The sequence below is a fragment of the Onychostoma macrolepis genome, chromosome 25, assembly GCF_012432095.1.
Source record: "Onychostoma macrolepis isolate SWU-2019 chromosome 25, ASM1243209v1, whole genome shotgun sequence".
NCBI lineage: Eukaryota > Metazoa > Chordata > Actinopteri > Cypriniformes > Cyprinidae > Onychostoma > Onychostoma macrolepis.
The window spans coordinates 19,593,970-19,619,259 of record NC_081179.1 but is presented as its reverse complement, the minus strand read 5'-3'; the positions used below and the strand labels follow the sequence as shown (position 1 = coordinate 19,619,259).

Sequence of the window (25,290 nt, the reverse complement as noted above, 5' to 3'; positions counted from 1 at the left end):
TTTTACTTTACTTATTTTACTTTCATTCAACAATCAATATTTCATTTCAGTCAGTTGAAAAGCAAGATATATATATATATATATATATATATATATAGTTCTAGTGTGTGTGTGTGTGTATATATATATATATATATATATATATATATATATATATATATATATATATATATACACACACACACACACATACACACTAGAACTATATATATATATATATATATATATATATATATATATATATATACTAATACTACAAATAAAGCTACATAGAAATATTTTAAAAAAATACTAAAACAATAAAATTGTATCTTTATTTCAATCAGCGGAAACAGTTTGAATAGTATAGTCTAGTGGTGTTATGGCTGTGCTGGACCTAAAAATGTACAAATGTAATATTGTAATATGTTTATATATATATAAATATTGTAATATTTAATAATATATTTATCATTTTAAATATTAAATATATTAAATAATTTAAATATTTATAATTTTGATATATTTTATATTTAAATATTTTAAATTATATTGAATTATATGTAAAATATTTTACATACTTTGAAAAAAAAAAAGTTCTTTTGAATTTACGTAATTTTATTGTGTACATCGGTCCCACTATACTATACGATCAGACTATATTCAACGATTTCTTCAACGAACTGTCCTCCGTATATGAGTTCAGATTTCCGTTTCAGTCAACGTGAGAAAAATGTCTAAATTCAACACTCAAAACGAACAACTGAAATCTGCTTGATTAAAACACGTTCACAACAGAAATATAAATGAATTGTGTTGTATAAACATGATTCATTTTTGTAATTTCAAAGACCTGCTATGTCCATTTTTTTCAGTGTAGGTAATCAAACAATAAAATTCTGTTTTCTGCACACATATGTACACATTTTTACATATTTAACATGATGTCTTTTCATATTACAAAAACAACAAACTTTTTTCTATGAAACTATTTCCATGAAGAAATATTCAATTTTAATCAAAGGAAATGAATTTTATAAGTAATTTCTAAAATGTCATATTCTGTACTAAACTAGACCCTTTTTTCACACTACATGCAGTGACATGGTTATGCAACATTGGCTTGATCTATTAAACTTAAGACACTTTTGTGAAGTGAAGGTGGAGACTTATTACAGTATGAATCACATCATTGTAATTATTCATAAACAGGGCAGCCATGAACTGGGCTTGAACAGACTTGATTAGTTCAACCAGATTCTGTATAAAGTCCAAATAATTCTACAAGGCCACAAAACAAAAGTCCCTCGCACATTCGTTTGGAAATTACCCGAAAAATCCAACTTGCTGAAGCATATTTCTCCCAAACCAGTCTAAACTTCCTTTCTCAGATCCCAACCCTCATCCCACCGATGTCCCAAAACCTTGATATGACTTCCCACAGATAATGAGTTCACTGCCTGGAATCAAAATACGCCCACTGTTACCCATATTGGGCTCCATAGAGACAAAACGCCTTTATGGGAATGTGAGGTTAGACAACAAACCAAAAGAAACACAGCCACAAAAGAATACGCTTTCCTCTGATCCTAAATGATTTATGATTGATCATACTAGGATATGTCTGAGATGGGATCAGAAGTGACCTCTGGCCAGAGCTAGAATGAGGTGGCAAAATCCCAGCACTCCTTGTTTGGCAGGACTCCTCCCTCAGGAATCAACAGGACTGATGTGAGTCATCCGGCAGACATGCCTCGTCTCTTCATGACGCTACACACACACACACACACACACACAGCTGTAACCATAATACAGCCCACTGACAGGGAGTAGAAATGAAAGAAAAGGGTAAGATGGTTCATAAAAGGATGTTTGATAGCATTTATGATCATTACACCGGTCTGGATTGTGGAACTGCTGCTTCAAAGACCAAATGTATACGAAGGAAATTACTTCATATAACATATACACAGTCATACTTCATATTGCTTCATTATAAAGTTACTCAAGTCTGTGTTTGAGGAATAGTTGTAAAAGCTCATAATGTATCACACCCATAAATCCTCTCCATACACATGTAAGCTCATATTATACATCTTTATAACCACCCTGATATGAAGCAATGCTTACTTTACACCCGCATGCTGTGGCCTACATGAGACGTGAATAAAAGCAAAACTGAAATATTCTGACTTACTTTGAGAAAGAATGAGTCATTATTGAAATCAGGTCATGATTATATCTATCTATCTATCTATCTATCTATCTATCTACAATCTGACAATATCTATCTATATATAATCTGACAATATCTATCTCTCTATCTATTTATATATTTCTGTAAATAACACTTCATAGGTCATTTCCGCTGGAAAAAGAGGAAAAATTGCTGTTTACTCTTTACTATTTACAAACAACAAAAATGTAGCAAAAAAGTTTTCATTTTATTCAAATTATTTTTTATTTCACAGTGTTCTTTATATCACATTTTGGTTGTGCATTTTCCTTAAATAGCTGGTTATGATTTAAAATTAATATAGCATTTTACCATTTAAATGTTAACAAAAGTGTTATAATTATATTTTGTGGTTTTGTCACAACTCCCTCTGTAATTTCTGAAAGAAAACCAGACGTTTCTTGAAAAAGTGTATACTAAGTGACTTTGTAAATGTGTTTATTATTTTTATTATATTTATTTTATTAAAAATAATTCATATTTTTTATCTATATTTTCATGTCATGGTTGTACACTAGTGTTGTAGTTCTTGTGTAAAATAAAAAAAATAAAAAATTAAAAAATAATAATAATATTGCTGTATTTGAGTTTTTTTTGTTATATTCCATCTCTGCACAGACTGGACCAACTTCATTAGCTGCATCCTGGGATGCATTTTAAACAGGACTGAAGTTCCTGTGTTTGCTAGACGCTTGCTTTTTAATGAAATAAAATAAATGTATTCTATATTTAAATATATATTTTTATTTATTAATAATAAATAAAAAAATAAAAATAATAATTAAATACTTATTTATTATATTTGAAAATACGCAAATGCATGACTGTATGTTATTATTTTACATTGGCCTATATTGTGCCGTATTGTGTTATTCTAGAATAATTACGTTTTTGTGATCGATTCAGATTCTACATAAATCACTTCAGCTGCGTGAGAATCTAAGTTCGGGCATGTTAGAGCTATAAAGTTCTCTCCGGATCGCGGTCGCCCACGCGCCTTCCATTCATACTCCGGCAACAGTTGTCATGACGTCACGAGGGACGGGCGCACGCGGTCTTTAAATCTGGAGCCGGTCTCCGCCGCATTTCACTCGCGTCTGCCTGGATTTTACGCACGCATGAAGAAGCACAGCGTCGGTCGGCGGCTTCAGCGGAGATTATACGCAGCTCTGGGACATTCATACTCCTGTCTCCTGGTTCATAAGCCGAGCATTACCAATAGCGCCGCCACCATGACGGGCTCCGAGATCTCCCACGTGCTGAAGGAAGGCGAGCTGGAGAAGAGGAGCGACAACCTCCTCCAGTTCTGGAAGAGGAAGACCTGCGTCCTCACCACGGACAGCCTAAACATCTACACGGACAACCAGAAGAAGAACAAGAGCAAAGAGCTCAAGCTGCAGTCCATTAAGAAGGTGGACTGTGTGGAGCGCACTGGGAAGTTCGTGTACTTCACTATCGTGACCACAGACAATAAGGAGATTGACTTCAGGTGCCCAGGCGAGGAGAACTGCTGGAACGCCGTCATTACAATGGCTCTGATTGACTTTCAGAACAGAAAAGCCATTCAGGACTTTAAAACGCGACAGGAGTCGGAGAACACTTCTTTGGGACAGCAGGAGAGATGCAAGGCTAGAGCACCTTGAGATGTTTCCAATCCAAGCCAAACATGGTGAGAATAAATCAACTGCCTGCACTCTTAAAAATAAAGGTTCTTTATTGGCATCAGTGGAACTTTTCATTCCACAAAACGTTCTTAAGATTATTAAAAGTTCTTCACACTAAGAAAAAATGGTTCTTTGGGGAACCAAAACTGGTGAAAACCTCCTTTATTTTTAAAGAGTGTACCATTGACATATGGATACTTGTTTGACATAATTGCTATGGTTTAGGCCTGTGTTCAAGCTAGCATTCGAATAGAGGCTAGTTCCAGATGAAAACCTGAATGACTGAATTCTCCTTTTTTGATTCATTTAGAGATACAACGAACTGAATCTTGAAGCTTGGACCAAAGCGAAGCGTGTCGGCATGTCTGAAAGGAGCCCATGTGCTCAGAGTCTGGACTGTCGTTGAGCTGGTCCGTGAAGGCCTTCGGAATAAACCTGCAATGATTTCAACAATCAAAACCCTCAAAAACACTCAAGACTGAATCCTTGAACGTTCTTAAGCGCCTCCATAAGGCTGCGGATGTGTACATGTAAATGTATCTATTTATTTTTACAAAAGAATGCTGCAAATACCAATGGTGTATTAAGTTATTTCATGATGTATGTATTTATTTAAATAAATTTGCATAAAACTGAGATTGTATTCGGACTTCATTTATGAGTAACAGTTTTTAATTTAATTTGTAATGTTTTCATGCGACAATTCGGTTGTGCGCTTTCCTTAAACAGGTGGTTACACCATCGTAATTTCAAAATAATATGGCATATTTTTTTTTTTATCCATATACTTTTTTTACAAAAGTGTTATAATGATAGTTTGTGGCTTTTGTCAGAACATCCTCAATTATTTCTGAAACAAAACCAGGCGTTTCTTGAGAAAATGAGAAGTCTCTTGAGGGCGAAAGTGACAAGTTCTAATTTTTTGTCATTTTTAATTTAATTTTAATTCTAAAATAATTTATACAATATTTTACAAATGATTTCATGTCATAATGTGACTGCACTATAGTCTTGTAGTCCTTATGCAATAGTTATAACTAAAAACATTTCAGCGTTTACGCTTCTAGAAGATTTGCTAGCCTTTACAATGATATTTTGCAGTTTTGTTGCAACACCCTCAGTTATTTCTGAAAGAAAATCAGCCGTTTTTTTAAGGGAGTGGAAAGTCCCTTGTAGTGGAAGTGACTTGTTCATTCAGAAATGTGGTGTCATTGTGCGTCAGATAAATAACTCAATGGACCTGTTGTATAGCATAGTGTCGTGAGCCACACCCGCTGACAACGTTTATTACACGCTAACATTTCCATAAAAATTCCTTAAAAAGTAACACAAGAGCTGGACGATGTTCCTTCGGGTCCTTTTGATGCTTTATTGCGGCTGTAATCTTCACATTTGCCCTTATGAACAGGTGTAGGCGTAGATAAGATTATAAAATGTGTGATCCACCCAAACTACAATAAACGCCGCCGTCTTATCAAGCTGAGATCCAATAAGTCAAGTGATTACAGGAAACCGCTCAACATTAATGTGTGCCATTTGTTCCAACAGCATTAAAACTCCTACAAAGCCTATTTTTCTATATGATGTTTCTTATTAGATATAATGCATTAACTGATAATACAGGCTTTGGTTATGCAGATCTAGCAGTAGTGTATATGTTGTTTTATTGAAGTGTCAGTGGAGTAAGTGAGAAAGCCGGAGGTCTCGGTGGAGTTACGCAGCTTTACAGATTATGGAGGCTCGGCTTTGAAGTCGTATCCAGCTACTATACGGATCAAAGAGACACGCTGATCTAAGGAGCAGCATCCAGTCAAGAAATATGTCTGTCTAATTTGCCCCCTCAGCTCTGGGCTCCTGACAGACTCCAGGCTCAGGTTCACTTTGTATTCTCTCGTGGGGTCTGGATGTGTGCGGATATCTGGATGGAGACATTTATAACCCGGGATCATAAACCTGGCATATGTCATCGCTATTTAAGTTCCTCTATCATCTTATTGAGTTTTATTGTTATGACTCATTTTTGAAAAAAAAACGTGTCTATGATTTTTGGTTATAACACCTGAGATTAGAGATACAGAGGCTAAATCACTTCTAATCTATAGGCCTATATATTCTTTATGGTTTAATTAAGCAAAAAGGTGCACAAAGCTCTGATATATTATGAATATAATCACATCTAAACAGCATTAAACTACAATTACATTCAAAATACAGCTTGGACTTGAGTACTTTATTGCTTTTACTGTTTAGGGGACAAATTTGAATGAAAATGTTTTTATGAGACATTAAAATAAAACTAGACATGTTTTCTTTTCATTAAGCATTTAATTTGATCGTATTTAGTAAAAATTAAGATTTTTTATGAAGTATTTAGTTGTGTAAATTTAGTTACGGTTTTTTTTTGTGTGTGTGTGTATATACTAAAAAATATACCAATTTGGAAATTTTTCATATTATTATTATTAACAAGAATTTTATTGGGATTATTTCATTTAAAAATATTCAGGGCACAAATTACATGTTGTTTTACTTATTTATTATGCATTTAATTTGGTCATATTTAGGAAAATTAAGATTTTTTTTATGAAGTATTTAGTTAAGTGTATTTATTAAAATATATTTAGGGCACAATTTTTTTGTGTATTTAATAAAAAATATACCAATTTGGACAATATTTCATATTATTATTATTATTAACAATAATTGTATTGGGATCATTTAATTTAAAAATATTCAGGGCACAAATCAGAAATCAGAAGACTACAGAGGACAGTTTGGTCTGCTGAAAGGATTATTGGTGCTCCCCTGCCCTCCCTCCAAGAGCTGAATACATCCAGAGTGAGGAAAAGGGCTCAGAAAATCACTCTGGATCCCTCACATCCATGCCATCTCCTTGTTGAACTTTTGCCATCTGGTTGGTGCTACAGAGCACCGAACACCAGGACAGTCAGGCACAAGATCAGTTTCTTTCCCCAGGCAATCCACCTCATGAACAGTTAATGTTCTCCCACTGTGCAATAACCTCATATTTATTTATCACCCTACATCCTAGTATATCTATAGCAGACCTGTACATACAATTTATTATATATATATATATATATATATATATATATGTGTGTGTGTGTGTGTGTGTGTGTACATTATTCACATCTTATCTTTATTATCTGTGTGTTGTTGTCGTTGTTGTTTCTGAGTACTTAAGTTCTTCGTACGTCGCTAACTCAGTTAGCTGGATTTGATTGTTGACGATATCGCTTGATCTTGGATCATTTGGTTCTTCGAAGCTCATCCTAGACTTGCTGTCATAGCAACGGGTCCATAAACTTATTTCATGTAAACAGGATTAGACTGCATCTTTTTAAGCACAATTGATACTTAAAAGCTGTCCTAGCCACCGCTACTTTATTCCAAGAGTACCCTACTGGTCCAGGGACAATAATTTAAAATAATAATAATTAAAAAATTAAGTTGAAAATAATATAATAATATAATATAGCGATTGTGTAGTCTATAATACTATAGACACAGCCAGTTTTACTCATTGAAGGATTTATTAGTGATGAAATAATTACTTTATAATTGTATTGGAGTCTTACACACATGCTATAAAGTCTGAATCGTTAATTTGAGTGATGACAGCTATTATGGGAATGGCTTGATGGAGCGCAGGAGATGCAGATAACTAGATCTCTAATAAGACACTTTAATTAATGCTGTTACATAAGAAATTTGCCTCAAAGATAAAATTAAATGAATTGCTAATTACAACATTGACATAAAAATGTAAAGCCTGTACAAATACTAGAAATCGTGAATATAAATAATTGGGAATCATGTATAAAAAAAAATACAAATAAATTAAAAACAGTGCACAATTCATTTATCTATTATAACATTTATGTAGTTTTGTTCGCTTGGCTGTTTCCTTATAAAGGTCCAGAAATTTGTCAAGTTTTTCATCAGGTGTCTTTTTTAATGACATGATGTCATTACGTTGCTGTCTTGCCGCCAGCCAATCGCTGCATTGCTGATCGTGGTTTCGAGGATCGATACATCTGCCCTTTTTGGGGAACACGAGAACGTGCAGTAATCTTAGACAACTTAATCCAGATATTTTAATCTAATACGCAAATTCGTTTGAAGAACCAAATTAGCCAGAGATCAGTTATCAGGATTAGAAGATCTGGAATCTTTCAAATCATCTCAGATGTAATAAGCGACGTACAAAGAACGGGCCCCTGGAAGCTGTGACACTAAAACAAATTCCTTGAATGTGCAAACATACTTGGCAATAAAGCTCTTTCTGATTCTGATTCTGAATTACAAGTTGTTTTACTTATTTATTATGCATTTTATTTAGTTTATTTAATAAAGAGTGGACACCTTTTTTTCTGTTATTTTTTTCTATGGAGCATTTTGTTTAGTATATTTAGGAAACTTGGAACACATATTTCTTTTATGAAGTATTTAATTATATATTTAGGACACAAATTTTAAATCCATTTAAACCCCATTAAATGTTTTTATTGTTGTTGTTATTATTATTATTAATACTATTATTTATTAAGATTTTTATCAAGTGTCTAAAAAATACCCATTTTGTTGAATTTTTCATATTGATTTTTTAAATAAAACGTTAAGATAATTTAATTAAATATTCAAAACACATTTTCTTTTACTTTATTTAATTTAGTTTATACACTGTAAAAAGTGATAAGTTGACTTAAAAAAATTGAGGAAACCCGTTGCCTTAAAATTATTAAGTAAATTATATATATGTTTTTTTTTAAAGTTAAGCGAACTTGACAATTCAATACATTTTAAGTCAACTTATCACTTTTTACTGTGATATACACATACACACACACACACACACACACACACACACACACACACAAACACACATATATATATAATATGACATTGTACAAATAAGTCTTGTCACTATTGGCATTATACAGAGACACAATGGTCCGTGTCTCAAACAAACACTTTTGAACATCAAACTTCACAGTCATGCAGGTGGAACCGGAGAGTGTTGTATATTTAGGGTTGGGTTTACAGCGGAAATGTATTTTTCGTCCCATATCTAAAAGATAAGCTGCACTAACCAATTGCTTGTTTGATCTTAAAATTGGCACACCCTTCTGAATCATTACTGCAGTCCGAAGTCATTGTTTAGTGCTCAATCATATGATGAATTGCAGATTCTTGAGAAAACTTTACCTCCCTTTAGTTTGGACCAAACCAATATTTCCCCTTTGAAAGGGGTCACTAGAACGTTTGGTTTCACTTTATTTTGATGGTCCCTTTAACACATTCTATTGACTATAATGTTGCACCTGCATTTCTACTGACTCTCATTAGAGTGTTAGTAGTGTATTAGTTGACTGGTAGGGTTAGGGTTAGATTAAGTTGACACGTTCTTGCAAAGTTACTTATAGTCAGTAGAATATCTGTTGGGAGACCAACACAATAAGGAGTTAGCAGATATGAAGCAGACAGTCTACTAATACTCCTATGAAAGTTTGTTGACAAGTAGTTGCAACATTACTTAGTGTCAACAGAATGTTCATAAGGGACCATCAAAATAAAGTGTTACCGAACGTTTTAACACAAGTGCACCATCTTGTTTGTCCGTCCCTTTATTTATTTTTTTTACAAAATTATGGCGTTATTATTCTGTTATCTTTACAACTGTCATCACAACATGACTCAATTCATTCTTCAGCTAGATTAAAATTAATACAGCTTTTCATTTAGGAGCCCACGTGTATGCTACTGTCAATATTTACCATATTTGATCATTTTTTGGTCTTTCAGGTGTATACGGTAAAAGTATTTTGGGGGGAATTTGCCCTCGCAGTCAGGAGAGCCCTCATTTGAGTCATACCTCTCATTCTTTACCTGTGACCGCACAAGTAAAAAACAGCCAATCAGAGACCCGGTGAAAGAATGTGACTCCTAGAGTGGCATTCAAATACGTTCGCAAAAAGAGTCAGTGATCTATTGTAAAAGTGAAATGCTTGTGTGTATAGAGGTATTGTGTCCTTTTAGTTGTAATGCGCCCTGTCCATTTTATTTTAGCAGCGCTTCAATTCTTTGTGGGCGTTCAAGTATGTGCATAAATAACCTGAATGTTTGGCTTCAGGCATTTGAAACATTTAAAGCCACATTCAGATGCCGCCTGATAATAAAAATCGGTTGATAAAGACTTGACAAGTTCCTTCCTGTGAGATCAACTTTCACGGATATTGGGATATTTTTATGAAGTATTTAGTTATTAAAAGATATTTAGGCACAAGATACTATTGCAAAGTTTTTGTGTATTCAATACACTATACCAATTTGGACAGTTTTTCATAGTATAGTTTTTTTATTAAGAATTTTATTGGGATTATTTAATTTAAAAATATTCAGAGGACAAATTACATGTTGTTTTATTTATTGATTATTCATTTTATTTAGCTTATTTAATAAAAAGTGGCCACCTTTTTACTATTATTTTTCTATGAAGAATTTTGTTTAGTATATTTAGGAAAATTAGGACACATATTTGTTTTATGAAGTATTTAATTATATGTATTTATTAAAAAAATATTGAGGACACAAATTACATATCCATTTCAAATCCATTTAAATTTATTATTATTATTATTATTATTAAGCATTTTATTGTGTTTAATAAAAAATGCCCATTTTGGAGAATTTTTCATTTTTCATTTTTTCATTTAGATTTAATAATAATAATAATAATAATAATAAGATATTTAATTAAAAAAATATTCAGAACACAATTTTTACTTTATTTATTGGGATATAGCCGCATCCTAAATGTCATTATAAATGTGGTCAACTTGAGATTATTTTTTTTCTTCCAGAATCTTTGTATTTATCATTTTTCTTTAGCAAAATTTAATTTTAATTTTAGATTTTACATAGTTTTTTTGTTTGTTTGTTTGTTTGTTTTTTGGTTATTTTATATTGAATTTCAAACAATGTACATCTAGCTTATGTGTTCAAATATATTGGGTGACTCTATCCTGTTTCCAAAAATGTGGTCATTTTTAATAACATCTGTTATAAAACTACAGCATAAATGTATCATTTTCTGCAGCTGTCTAGAAAGCCAGAGAGAGAGAACGAGAATGAGAAAGTAAAACAAAATCTCTCTGAGGTAAAATTACATACATTTGCACTTTTACAGCCTAGCTCAAGTTCTTTGAGAAATGCATTATGACTCTGGGTGGAAAGTCCCTGGCACAAGCTTTTTTCAATATGTTTGACCTCTCATTACTCAGCAGTTTGGTGTCCTGGTTTCCATGAGTTAAGTAATGTAAACCTTAAACGGGGCATCTTTGGGTGTTACCTAGTCACGGAAAACCCCTGATCAATTGTATGGGACATAAAGACTCAAATAATCATGATTTTGATGACTGATGTCTCTAGTCTTGTTCCCCCAGAGAAAACACAATGATATTGCAGGAAATAGGTCGGTCGTGCACAGATTTTGGTGATGTATTATTACCTGGGGCAGTAATTGTCTATTTCGCAGACGAATGCACATGTGCTCGCACCCACACGCAATCAGCAAGCAAGCCACTACCTCATTTCCTCTTCCGACACTTTGTCCTGTTCTGTGGTCGGGAAGGTCATGCACCTGTGCTAGGAGCAGCTGTGCCTTTTCTTATGAATTCATGATTTATGTTGCCACTGTTTAACTTGGGCTCGGCTGGGCTGTAACAGTGAAAACGTAGGAGGAATTTGCACATTAGGGGTCCAGCCACAGAGGATGTGCTCCATTGTATCCGAGATACAATAGCCTGTCTATTTATCTCTATTCTTTGGCGGGATGAATGTGAATGAAAACGAATGAAGGTCTGGGCAGGTTGTTAAATTGAAATACCAAGTGATCCTGGATCTGTAAATCAATACATATGACCTGAAGAGTTATTAAATACAGCTCAGATGGAAGTTCGGGATTATATGATGTCTCCTTTCCACTTGAAGCTCCCCAAAGAGACTGTAATGGGATGTTTGGCGCAGTTCTGCTGCTACAATCACTGTAGTTTGCAGACAATGAAATTCTTCCTATGGGAGAGTTTTCAAGAACAGACTGTTATTTGATATAAGAGTCTGCATGGGAAACAGAAATGGTATCCTTCCCATGGTCAATAGTAAAATCAAACCCGGAAAAATCAAGCTTTTTAAAAGTTCATATTCCACCCAGATTCAATGGAACCCAGGACATACACCAACACAACTCGAATACCTTTTCTGGTGAACCTTAAGGAATGGAGGAAAAGCTAAAAAAGCTGTTGAGAGTAGCTACACACCACCGTGACCGATACTGTCAAAATTTTAAGACCGAACACTAAATTGCTTACTTATTTACTCTCCAAATGAGTAGACTTGAGACAGACTGGCTCTCTCAACTCTTAATTAAAAAATGAAAGAGTCTTTCTGTGCAAAACAGGTACTGTTATAACTGAATTGCAAATACCTGTAATAATACTTGCATTCTAAATCTACTGTTTGCTTTCCTTAAACACTATAGACTATGTCTAGAGTTTAACTCCAGCCCTGATCAAGTTCACCTGGCCTGTAACTTTCTAGTAATCCTGAATATCTTGATTAACTTGTACAGGCGTGTAACCTAAACCCTGCAGGACTGTGGACTTCGAGGGTCAAAGTAACCCAAAGAAACCCTGGCCTAGTGGATTAATTTTGGAGGGTAGTGTTGTGGCCCATGTGGTGTGTTAGCATTGGAATTAGCATTTACTGATACATATGGGAAGGCTGCACTACTCATGCACTACTTTCAAACCCCATCCCACCGCAAATCTAAGGTTACTAGACCACAGAGCTAGTGGGCAGAGAGAGATACTGTAGGTTTGAGTATCTTGATTTCCTGTCTTTTCTTTCTACTGTCCTTTCAAGAAAAGAAAGTGCCATGGATCTTGAAGGAACATTAAAGGTTAGGTGTATGTGACTGGTCCTAGTCACACCGCTCCACTAACAATAATACTAAAACAGCAGTCAATAGAGTCAATTCGCTAATACACCTCTTTTGGCCAGTGGGGTGATGTTTTAGGCCGGGCATACACTGTGCGATTTTTGTCCGATTTTGAGCCGAATTCTGACTTGTGCAACTCGTTCTTGAGTCAGGGCGAATTTCAGCTTTTGGCGTGCGTTGTTTGTCGTGCAGTGTACAGGGGCAGAAGCGATTAGCTTCCCTCACCGCACCTCCGCAAAAACCGAAATTAAACTATTTCGTCCTTAATGCAGCAAGAAAGAAAATGAAAAAGAGAGATATAATTTTATCATTTTAGTGGTTGCAACCAATGCAACTGGTTCCACTTAAAACAGTAACAGCCAGGATGGGAGGTGGGCACCAACAGGGATGCTAAAGACATCACTCTCTAATGACAGTTGCTAATGCACCTTTTGAGGCCAGGGGAATGATATTTTATCTGCACAGCTCGTACAAGTCAGCCTCCAATACACTCACCCCCATCTGGGTCATGGCACCATTGCAAGCTGCTCCACTCAAACCAGTGACAGCCAGCATGGGAGGTAGGCGCTAACAAGGATGCTAAACGACAGAAGCCTCTAGCGACAATTGCTAGTGCACCTCTTGAGGCCAGGGGAGTGATGTTTTACCTGCACAGCTCTTGCCTGCTAGCCTCCATTACACTCACCCCCATCTGGGTCATGGCACCAATGCAACCTGTTCCACTCAAACTAGTGACAGCTAATATGGGAGGTGGGCGCTAACAAGAATGCAAAAGATGGTAGTCTCTAGCATTAGTCGCTAGTGTGTCTCTCGAGGTTTACCTGCATAGCTCTTACTAGCTGGCCTCTATTGAATATACATTAAGAATTACATCAAAGCACACTTTCATCCTCACATATGTTGATAGCCAATGTCAGTTCTAGATGAGTCTACACCACAACTACATAAGTTATTTCACCAGTGGTATGCAAGATGGGTAGACATCTACTTGCTGGCCCGTTGACTCAAGCTGATCAAGTCAAATCTTCATTTGTCCTCATTTGAAAGACAGTGTTAATGAGTCAAGAGAAGCTCTGAGAGGATCCAGGAGAGGGTTGGGGATCAACTTCAACAGGCTGGGCAATGTCAGGACCAGTCTTGCCTTTCTAACACCTCCCTGCTGCCATCCGCTCATGTCTCAGGTCTTGGAAAAAGCGTAAGATTGTATTACAAACACATACAAGTTCAGTTCACCATCCCCGCCCCCAGCACATACATTTTTGTACATACTACACCCCCACAGCTGTGCCCAAGGCGGCAGGGTCTTGTTTATCGTATCCAATGCAGCTGTCTATGACGGCAACTGCAAGCGGAGGATTAAACAGAAGACAAGAAGTAGCAAGAAGGAGGAAATGTGACGGAAGCAAGATGAAAGGGTGAAAGCTAGTTCCTTTATTCTCACTTATTGATTCGACAAATTCGAGATCACAAAACAGGAAAAAGTTGTATTCCTACATTAGTCAGAGGATCAGAAAGTACCACTTCCCAGGAATTGGGTTTCTCAAAGCATGTCCATGCTATGTGTCAGTGTGCAGCCAATGCCAACAAAAGAAAGTCTGAGGTGGTGGACAGAAAGCCAGAGGTTACAATTTCCATTCGTGTCAGTAGCCAGGTTTTAAGCCAAAGTTGCGAATGTAACTTGTGCGCAAAGTTAGAATGTCACATAAAACATATTTGAATAAGCACCATTTCGATTAGACGAGTCAAAGATAATGAAATTGTCACTTCCTGATAAACTGACACTAAATATCACAAAGAAAAGTAGGATAAGCCATTGAATATAATAATTTTCATATATAAAAAATGACTTGTGCCTCAGAGTGAGCAGACGAAACAATAAATGCGGTCATTGCTTTCGAGGTGGATGCCTGCTGTTTGGGAACGCAGTCATGTAACAGTTCTGGGAGGCAATTATACAGAAATACTTTGATGACAGACTTTGCTCAGGCATTTCAGAATGACCATAACAACATTTCAGATGCTGTGCAATGAGATCGGCCAGCTGGTTGGTCAGGTTATGCAGTCCCAACGTGCAAAGTCACATGACGTTTTTGAAGCGCATGGAGGAATATATTTGCCAAATGCATTGCCATCTCCCATTATTCGCCTGAACACTTTTTTGCACACGAAAAAACCACCTCAAGTGAGCGCTTTTTTGTGAATTTCAAAATTTGGCATTTCCAAACACTCAATACTTCAAAATGCGTATTAAAACAGGGTGATGGAAACATAGCTAGTGGCAACATTCAAAAAACAGTACACACACAAAAAAAATTAAATCCTGGATAACCAACTACATCTCCCAATATTCTAAAGTGCGTATCCAGACATGAAGCCATGGTTGTCATATTCATAAATACTAAGGAACAGTGACAGATTTTGTATTTTGTAGATCACATGATAATGTCAACATGGAAGATGTACTATGTCCACAATGCAAGTTCTTCATCAAATGCAATACATACCCTGACAATATGTGAATCTGGACGCAGAACCACAGTCAGTGGTGAGCCATAAATGTGACTAATCACTGTGGAGCTAATCATGGCAGCGTTGTTTAGCTAATTCCCCCACAAGAACACACACAGTCTCAGTCCCAACAGAACGACTACACTGATCTGTACACTGTAAAAAATGATATGATGAAAAAGTCATGACAACTTATGTTTTAAAGTTACTTTAACTCATCAAAATAATTTAAGCAATTTCAACTTTTTTTTGTAAGTTATGCTAGATTCAACTTGATTTTTTAAGTCAGTTTAATGTTATTGAAATTCAAGGAGACCAATTTAATTCAATGAACTTAACATTTTAAGTTCTAACTTACTGGCACACCGTAAAAAAAAAAAAGTTGAGCCAACTTAAAAGTTTGCTCGACTTATTTTTGTGCACTGTAAAACCCGACAAGTTAGGTTAACTCAAACTGTTTGAGTAAACTTATTGCCTTAAACCATTTAAGTTTTTAAAACTAACAATTATGAGTGCTCTGAACTTATTTCAGTTGAGTTCACTAAAATAAGATATACATTTCAATTAAGTGATTAATTGAGTAATAATTGAGCATTAGTGATGAACACTTGCTGTTAACAAACATAATCACTGAAGAAAAAGAAACACAAGAACAACTAACTTTAGTCACAGCCTTTCACAGATGAAATCAACTGAAATAAAATACATTAAATCTCTCAAGATCTGAGTAAACAACCCCACAAACAGCATCACCAGCTCCACTTATTAATAACCAGACTGACTTTATTTCTGTCAGACATCTACAGAAGATCTTATTGAGAATTAACTAAGGTTTAGATGTTGATTTATTGTTTCATTTGAAGTAACCATGTTAGAGATCAGTGTCTGCTTTAGTTGGGCTCTTGACCCTTGACTTCTGTTTTAGTTTTTTTTCCCCTCCTCTTTTTCTCTGGTTGTTGTAATTATGTGTTCCTCAAACATATTTGTTACAACTCAAAAGCCCAGAGAAAATGATCAGTAGTTGGTTGTTATATGTTTATAATGACAATCATCTGTAAGCGAACTGATCTCATTGTGTGTCTAATCTCTGATTAAATGGATGTTGTATTGATTATAGTAGGAGTGATTCTAAGAGCCACTGGTTCTGTGACCGTCAGTTAATATAAAGGACTTTCTAAACAGTTTGTCCACAAAAAGTTTTAATCTATGGAAGCAGCTAGACTCACATAGACATCAAGAATCAGCTTATGAACCTCAACAATGGTGACCATTATAAAACAAGAAAAAAAAAGAAAATTCATGCTGCAATGCATGCTGGGTACTAGCATAGTACAAAACTCATCCATGGATCCCAGCATGCATTGCAGCATGATTGTTTTTTTTGTTTTGTTTTTTTTATATGGTCACCATTGTGAATCACAAGTGATTACTTTTTTTTTTTACTTGACATGATTAGTTGAAACAACTAATACTGAAAAGTCAAATCAGCTTACAGAGAGCAGTTCAGTGCCAGTCAGGATTTTACAAAGTGAGTTGAAATGACTGGTATTTGTAATTTGTTTATACTTTTTTACAGTGTACCAACAATAATGCCATTTCTTGATTAGATCACCATGTTATTATAATCAAGTCTTATGTTGCATAATTTAATTTCACTTGCATGTTGAGTTCACAGGCCTGTCCTGACATGCTGCATTTGGATACACCCAGGAAATCATACCTCAGTCCCACAGTCCCACAACATACTTCCTGGTGTATTGAGTTCAGTTCTGGGCTGTCAACAAAGGGTTGAAGCTTCCTGCAAGATGCAGTCCTTGAGCTATCAGCACTGTTCCCTTGAATAAGGCACTCAGGTTACTCCAGTTGGATTGTCCCTAAAATAAGTGCACTGTAAGCAGCTTTGGGAGAAGTTCCTCCACATTATACCTCATTACAGCTAGGATTAGGGTGGTTTTGCTGTTGATATGCAATTCTTAGAGCACGTTTCTAACCTAAACAACATGCATTGTTTACAAGAGATCTATTTGATCTATGCATGCACTACCTGTCAATCAAACCCACAACCTTAATGTGCATGCACTACTATTTGAGCTATAGGAACATGCTAAATGGATTCCGGCAAAGTTTTGAAAATGTAAGCAGTTAAAAAAAAAAAAAACTGTGAACAATCCTGATATTAGGCAGCAATATAAATACAAATACATACTGTGATAAACTCCTTTTTGTGGTAAATTCAAGAATGTGCGCAGTAGAGTGCAAGAGATGCCAGCAGACCTTAAGATGTGCCCCTAGGGCTCTTTCAACGGTCACTTCTTTGAAGACTCTGTGGCATGTCCTTGAACTGGTCTATATAGAATACCTACAAGAGTAGTGACAGTATTGAATTTCGTCCATTTGTAAATCATCCTGTCAACTTATCAAGGACCAAGTGCTAAGAAGCCCTTTCAAGTCCTCCACAGCTTCTTCTGAGAACCTTTGATATCTCTTTCAGTACGGCACATTGACCCTGAATAGGCCTCTATTGCAAAAATAGATAATCAGATTGCATGCTTTTATTTTATATATAACCAGTGTTATTTTACTATGTTGAGATATTAATAGTTTTTATTCGCTTGAATTATTTGTATATTTTCCATCTTAATTTTTGTTGAAGTTTAGGTATAATATGGGTATATATATATACACTTTGAAAAAATCTGATTTTTTTTTTTTCTCAGAACCCTGTCAAAATGTGATTCACAACAACTGATAAAGTATACTTTATCCGTTTAAAGTACTCGTCACAAAAGAGAAGGATTGTACGGTCCTTTTTCGTCGTGGGTGTGCTAGCATGACTGTGTATCACGATCGTGTATTTTTCCTTGCAGGCATCGCAGCAGGTCGCTCTGCATTTGAAGTCATTTGTTCTGGAACAAGACCTGACAAGCTCAATTCAGCCAGTCATGACCCACCCTGCTAAAGGAAGCTCGATTTTTCTTTCGAAACAGGTCACAGCAGTCTGTCAGAAACATGGTAGAAGAAGACAGATGGGATTCTGTTTATGATTAACGCTGTATCTCATCTTGCGGTGCTTTGAAATATGGCCAGCTGACAAATTGGTTTCCAACTTATTACAAGGAATTTTTATTTGGTGGAACACTCAAAAAAAAAAAAAAAACACATTTGTTTTGTTAAAATCGATCAAGGTTAAATCTAAAACATTTTAAATTAATGAAACATTTTAGATGCCTCATAGCAAGAAGGTCCCCATTTCAATTCCCAATTCTAAGGCAGCCATTCACTTTGTGATTACTAAGAAAATAGACTTAATTTTAGACATATGCTTTGAAAACAAGTCTTGATATCTTATGCAATTTTGCTTAAAAAAACTAAACAAAAAACATATTTTAAGGATTTTTAGATATGTGTACTATAAAACAATAAATACATACTAACTTATGAGAACAAACTGGTAGTAAAAGACTGGCTGAACACGACAGCTCCACCACACCTTCAAACAGAAAAGTTCAAACCCTCAACCGCTAATGAATCATTTCCTTTGTCACACGGGTAATTTTTTATAATACAAAGTAATTTTAACCATAAATTAGGCATCAAAGCTGCTCAAAAATATGCACACAAAGAAGTCACAAGGTTAAGACCTGGTACATATTTTCCAGCAAAACAGTTCTGGGTAGGCCTAATCTTCATCAATTTTGCCATAACAAATTCATTTGTTGAAACTTTTGGTCACACTTTATTTTAATGTCCAATTCTCACTATTAACAAACCATAAACAATGACTTTTGCCTCAAAACCTCCTAATTTGCTGGTTATTAATAGTTAGTAAGGTAGTTATTAAGTTTAGGTATTAGGTAGGATTAGGGATGTAGAATATGGTCATGCAGAATATGTGCTTTATTAGCACTAATAAACAGCCAATATGTTAATAATAGGCATACTAATAAGCAACTCACTTAATGGTGAGAATTGGTCCCTATACTCAAGTGTTAAAAAAATTTAATGTTTTATACGTTACAAAAACTATGTGACATGTAGCATTACTTATGGCACTCTCCTTGGTCTTCAGAAATGGCTGACATTAATTTAGTGATCAAGTGTAACACCCTTATGGAAATATGATAATATTTTGTAATTATCATTTAAATCTGACAAATTTATTAAATAAAAACGATTAACAGTTGTTGTAAAATCAAAGTTTAGGTTGAACTCATCCAAAATAATCAGAATGGATAATCTAATGTAAATTATGAACATGCTCTGTAATTCTTTATTATAAAACAGTTAGTTCTGTTTCTTAAATTCGATTGGCCAAGTGGCATTTCAAAGACTGGTGATATGACAGTCTGCCCTGTTGGATTTTTTTACATGCAAATCTAATGTTCTAGTGTTTATTATTGATTTCATGTCTATTTCAGTGTTGATTTAGTGTTAATTCAGCATTTAACGTATGTGTGGGTTTAATGTTGATTGATTTGCATTCAGTCAACATTGTTTAACTGTTGATTGAGCATTGTTTCAACTTTGATTCAGCATTTATTGTATGTTAATTCAGTGCTAGTTTAATGTTGATTCAATGTTCCCCAAGTGAAAAGCATAAATAAAACATCTGTGCAGGACAAGTTCTGCAGCAAAATTGAATACTAAAGGTTATGGATTTTAACAAATCCTAACCCTATATGAGTAATAATAATGTGTTTATGCCTAATTATACAGCACAGAAACTACAGTCTCACTTATTGTACCCTGTGGTTAAATACATCCCTATTCAAAACAAACCGATTTTTTATTGCTTCTGTAGACTAAAATTTAATGAATGTGTCTGAAAATTTAATGAATGTGTCTGAAATTCATTGTGATTCATAGCTGAGTGTGGTCGTGTATGTTTCTGTATGCAAACGATCCCTGATCTGACCTAGTGAACATGTCAAGGCATGACTCTGACTCCTCCCTGTGCTTTGTAATCTGGGATGTCTCAGGGGAAGCTCAGGAGTGCTAATTACTGGGCAAACATCCGCAAGAACACCCCAAACTAGACAACACCTTGTCCTTCCAACAAACCTAAGTCTAGCATTAGTGTCCTGCCTTCTCACCTCTCACCTTATCAGCATTGGTTGTGGTACATCATAAATAATAAGTGGTTAAAAGTTTGACACTTTCTATTAAACAAAAGACAACAGACTTTCTTTTTAACAAGACTTTCTCAACATTGGTGAGAAAAGTGGGGAATGGATTCTGGAAATCACAGAATCAGGTTCAAACTCATCACTTGCATAAGCAAGCACCATGGCTCAACATGTCAGAACATGCACACTAACTGCTAGGTCAGCACTCCAACAATGTAGCGGATGTTTTTATCCAGAGCAACCAGACGTTCAGTGTAGTGATCAGCTGTCCAATATTCAACTGGTCCATCAGTGAGGCTGACTAAGAGAGGTCTACATTTTCCCTTAATTAGCTTTAATATTTTTAAGTGTCTGTGCTTTTCCAGAAACAACTTCTATGAGAGGGTTTTAGCTTGTTAGCATGCTAACGGTAACTTTTGTATGTTTACATGCACTTTAAAAGTTTAAGTTGAAACTGGAAGAGTAGCTTGTTGTTTAACTAGTCACCAGCCATTTACAATTTTCCAAACTGCTTGTCCTTTGTAGGGTCACTGCTGGAGCCAATACCAGCATCTCAAATGCTCAGATGGCCGGTCCATCACATGACACACACTCACCTACGGAAAATTTAGTTTCCAAGTCACCTATCCTGCATGTTTTTGATTGAGGGGAAATCAGAGCACCCAGAAGAAACTCACAGAAACTTAGGGAGAACATGCAAACTCCACACAGAGAGGTTCCACCCACTGAACCACAGAGCTGGACTAACAGATCTTGACAATTGTAACTAGTGTATATGCACACTAATTATGATGGTTTAACTAGGCAAGGCCTTGGCATTGTGCATTCCTTAAGACTGACTAGTTGTTCATAAAACCAACTGACAAGTCATTTATGAAATGATGTAGGTTGGACATACTGTTCAAGGAACCAAATATTATAGCTTAAGGCTCACACCTTGCAGAACTTCAACCATTAACTTTCTGGTTCCCAGATGTACCAGACACTATGCTACACTACCTTTTCATTTTACATAAGCATAGCAACACTAGCTGTGCCGATCAGAGATATCACCTGTGACCATTATTATTATTATTATTGTTATTATTAGCAGGCTAGTAATGCTATCTAATTAATATTAGGGCTTCCATCATATTTCTTTTTCCGTGTTTTTACAGAGTTGCGCATTATAACCAATCATACACAATTCCGTTGACTTTATGAATGCAGTGGACAATCAGAGGTGTTCAAAATGAATCATCGCTGAAACACCGGAGTTTTATTATTGAGTGTGCACGCGCTCGCTGACTGAATTCTGCTCTCTCTTGAATTCTCTCAACATAAACAACAAAGTGCAGATGTACGTACGATGCAAGTATATGGGATTTATTCATCATACAGTGTAGACAGCTTCACTGATTATAACGGGAGTGAATAAACTCGCACTAGAATCAAGTCAGTGATGATGTTCTTTGTAAATGTTAATAATGTAAATGTTCTTTTCTCTTTTTTTGTAGCTGCTGTTTGAATAACTGAGGAAATTTAAGCATTATAATTAGTATCTTACAATGTTTCTATTAAATTGTTATGTTAAATACAAATTCAGTCATATAAAAATATTTTATATATTTGGTAATAGATTACACAACCATTAGGATGCTTTTAGCCTTACCCTGGAGTTGGTTCACTCTCCAGCCATGAAACTTACTATGAAAGTAAATAAACAATTAAATAAATTAACATGATATTATCGTGTATCGGCAATCTCACAGGCTGACGATAGGACGATATGACTATGGAGCATATTGCCCAACACTAAGCAACACTAAATATTGTCTTACTGACTGTCTCGAGAAAGTCTCTCGCCTCAGTCTTTAAATGGGACACCGTGTATCTAATATGCACATGCCTAGCAACATGAAGATGACAACACAGACCACCTTGTTTAAAGACACATTCCTAAAGAGCAAATCTCCAAATGTATGACTGCACTGGAGACATTACAGTGGAACAAAAAATCTTTGCAGGCCTCGGGACTGGACCCACGCCAAGAGCATCCAGAAACCGCTAACAAAGAAAGGTGTGACGGTAAGAACCCAAGAGACCCCCCATCCCTCCTAGGGTCTTGACTTACAGAAGTACTGTCAGAACACCCACACCCGCTCTTCTGTCAGTCACGCATGGGTCACGTCCACCTAAACGGATCTATTGAGGTTTCATCATTTGATAGACAATTTGTCCTCAGGCATTGAATCTTATGTTCAAGTTTTGTTGTCCCAGAAAGCACATTACACTACTGTAGGAGGAAGGAATTTCTTTGTGTAGAGTCCAGCAAACATGTGACCTAATTAGTCCCTGCGTTTTCGGAGTGTTTCCGTCTTCCCCCGCATGTGTCCAAACACAAAGGTCCAGTGTATGCGCCCACTCGCAGATATGTAGCCTGAAGGCCTTGGCGTAGTTGCAACTACTGTTGTCCTTCCTAGACTTGTCCATCAGTGTGATGGGCCGACAAATGGCATAATGAACTGAATGATCACCATGAAGACAAATAAGCAAACAGTTACTAAGTAAACGTATATCAGATGACTCAAAGCTAAAAAAAATGCTAATCTTCATGTGTTTCTGCATTGGTATCCCTAGAGACTGCATTAACATGACTGTGCAACGTAACATCCTGAAACCAAAGGATTACGGATGAGATGCTGAACTAAAATAGCATTGTCTTCTAACCTACGGCTGTATTTGACGGTGTATTGCTTGAAAATGGATCGCTGACTCATACGCTCGCAAAAAACCACACCCAACCTCTGCCCGGAGGCTTTTTCTGCAGTCATAGTTTCCATGAAAATCTTAACTAGATACCCGCAGGTGGGTTGAGGTAGGTCGTCTCTTATTTCTATTTTCCTTTGACCAGATCAGACAGCAGACCACAAATATTGCGCTTTCATTCCACAGGCCTGCATTTATACAAGGAAGTGGAGGAAGGAAGGGGGTTTTCAAACAGTAACACACTTTTTACCACGTCCCAACAAGCCCTGCGACTGCCTGCAGTGACAACAAATAGAAAACTCCAACTACAAAGGACTTTGAACCAGAAATTGAACTTGAACTTTTTGCCCATCTCTTATGCACAAAACGCACCATCAAATTGCAAGGAATTGTGGGTAGTTGACAGATGATTGCTAAGGTGTTTTGGTGGGTGCCAGGGCATTGCGAAGAAGCTGCTAAAGTGTTCTGAGTGGTTTAGCATGCTGCTATGGTGTTCTAACTTTGCTTCTGAATGTCTTCTTCCTGACTACAGTATATAGTAACCAAAAAACAATATATGAGACAAGTACTATGCCTAAATTCACAGTATTTATAAAGCAGTAGGTGAAAACTACACTGACCTACCATTTCCAACAAGATTCTGAAATGCACCTCCATTGGACACTTTACTATCCCATGAGACCACCTTTTGAGGTCGCTTGGCCTTCATTATCATTTGTATGCCGACGACACGCAGATTTATATACATTCAAAACCTCATGAGCGTCTTGACGTTGCTTATTTGTCTGACTGCATTACTGAGATTAAAACATGGATGGATAATAATTTCTTGTGTTTGAATGGTGGTAAAACTGAAGTTAAGCTTATTGGTTCCCGTCATCAAATTACTAAATCTTGCCATCTGTCCCTGACTCTTGACGGCTCTGTTTTGGAAGTCCAGAGTCGAGTGAGGAGTTATTTTTGATGCAAATCTGTCTTTTGATTGTTTTGTCCAGAGCACTGTTAAAACCTCTTTTTTTTTCTTTTTACCGCAGAAATATCGCAAGACTGCGCCCTATGTTAAATTTTACAGTCGTGGAAATGCTGATAAATTCCTTTGTCGTCTCACAGTTAGACTACTGTAACACTCTTTTAGCTGGAGCTTCTACACTTAAGTTGCAATATGTACAAAATTCAGCCGCCAGGATTTTAACTGGGATTAGCATTGGCAGTCATATTACTCCAGTGTAGATAAGGCTTTCTCTTTCTATGCTCCTGTCCTTTGGAATTCTCTGCCTCTTGACCTTAGGGAAGTTCAGAATTATGATGGTTTTAAAGTTAAACATATGTCATTGATTTTGTATTGCTTTTTATTGTATTTGATTACATTGTGTTCAGTGCTTTGAGAAGCTGCTTTTAAAGGCGCTTTATAAAATAAAGTTTATTATTATTATGAGGCCACAGGAGAGGAGCTGTGAATGCCTGTGAAATGATGGCACCGCTACATGACAACAGCAACACAGTGAATGTAATGCATTCATATTTCATTCATACTGTACCTCATCAAATGTAGTATCAACTCAGTAAACGATTTTGGATGCACCTTAAGTGACTGCTACTGCTAGCATGTTGCTAATGTGTTTTGAGTGGTTAGCATGTTGCTGAGGTGTTTTGAGTGCATGTTAACATATTTCTGAGGTGTTCTAAGTGGCTGCTACCGCTAGCATGTCACTAGCGTGTTTCCGTGGTATTACAAAGCAGTTGCTAAGGTGTTTGTTCTTAACTGATTTTTTTCTTATTTTCTTTCTTAAGAAATCTTGAAAAGAATCTTTCTTTAAAATTGTAAATGAAGTTAGGCTAACCTCCAACTGTCTTTCAAATTATAATCACAACACTTGCTACATATTACTACTTATTAGGAAATGTATGACTTTCAAATACTGGCAAAATGATGAACAACCATGGTAAAACTGATCTAAATGTGTTTATTATTTTATATGTGAATGTTTAAAAAAATGACAAAGCAAAATG

At 35.8% G+C, this 25,290-nt stretch overlaps 1 protein-coding gene across 1 annotated transcript; it reads left to right on the top strand.

Annotated features, from left to right (window-relative positions):
- Positions 1-3,203: 3,203 nt before the first annotated feature.
- Positions 3,204-4,515, top strand: phlda2 (pleckstrin homology-like domain, family A, member 2). Its single transcript, XM_058767560.1, has 2 exons — positions 3,204-3,884; positions 4,190-4,515. The coding sequence occupies exon 1, from the start codon at positions 3,334-3,336 to the stop codon at positions 3,856-3,858; it is 525 nt and encodes a 174-aa protein (XP_058623543.1). The 5' UTR covers positions 3,204-3,333; the 3' UTR covers positions 3,859-3,884; positions 4,190-4,515.
- The last annotated feature ends 20,775 nt before the right edge of the window (positions 4,516-25,290 follow it).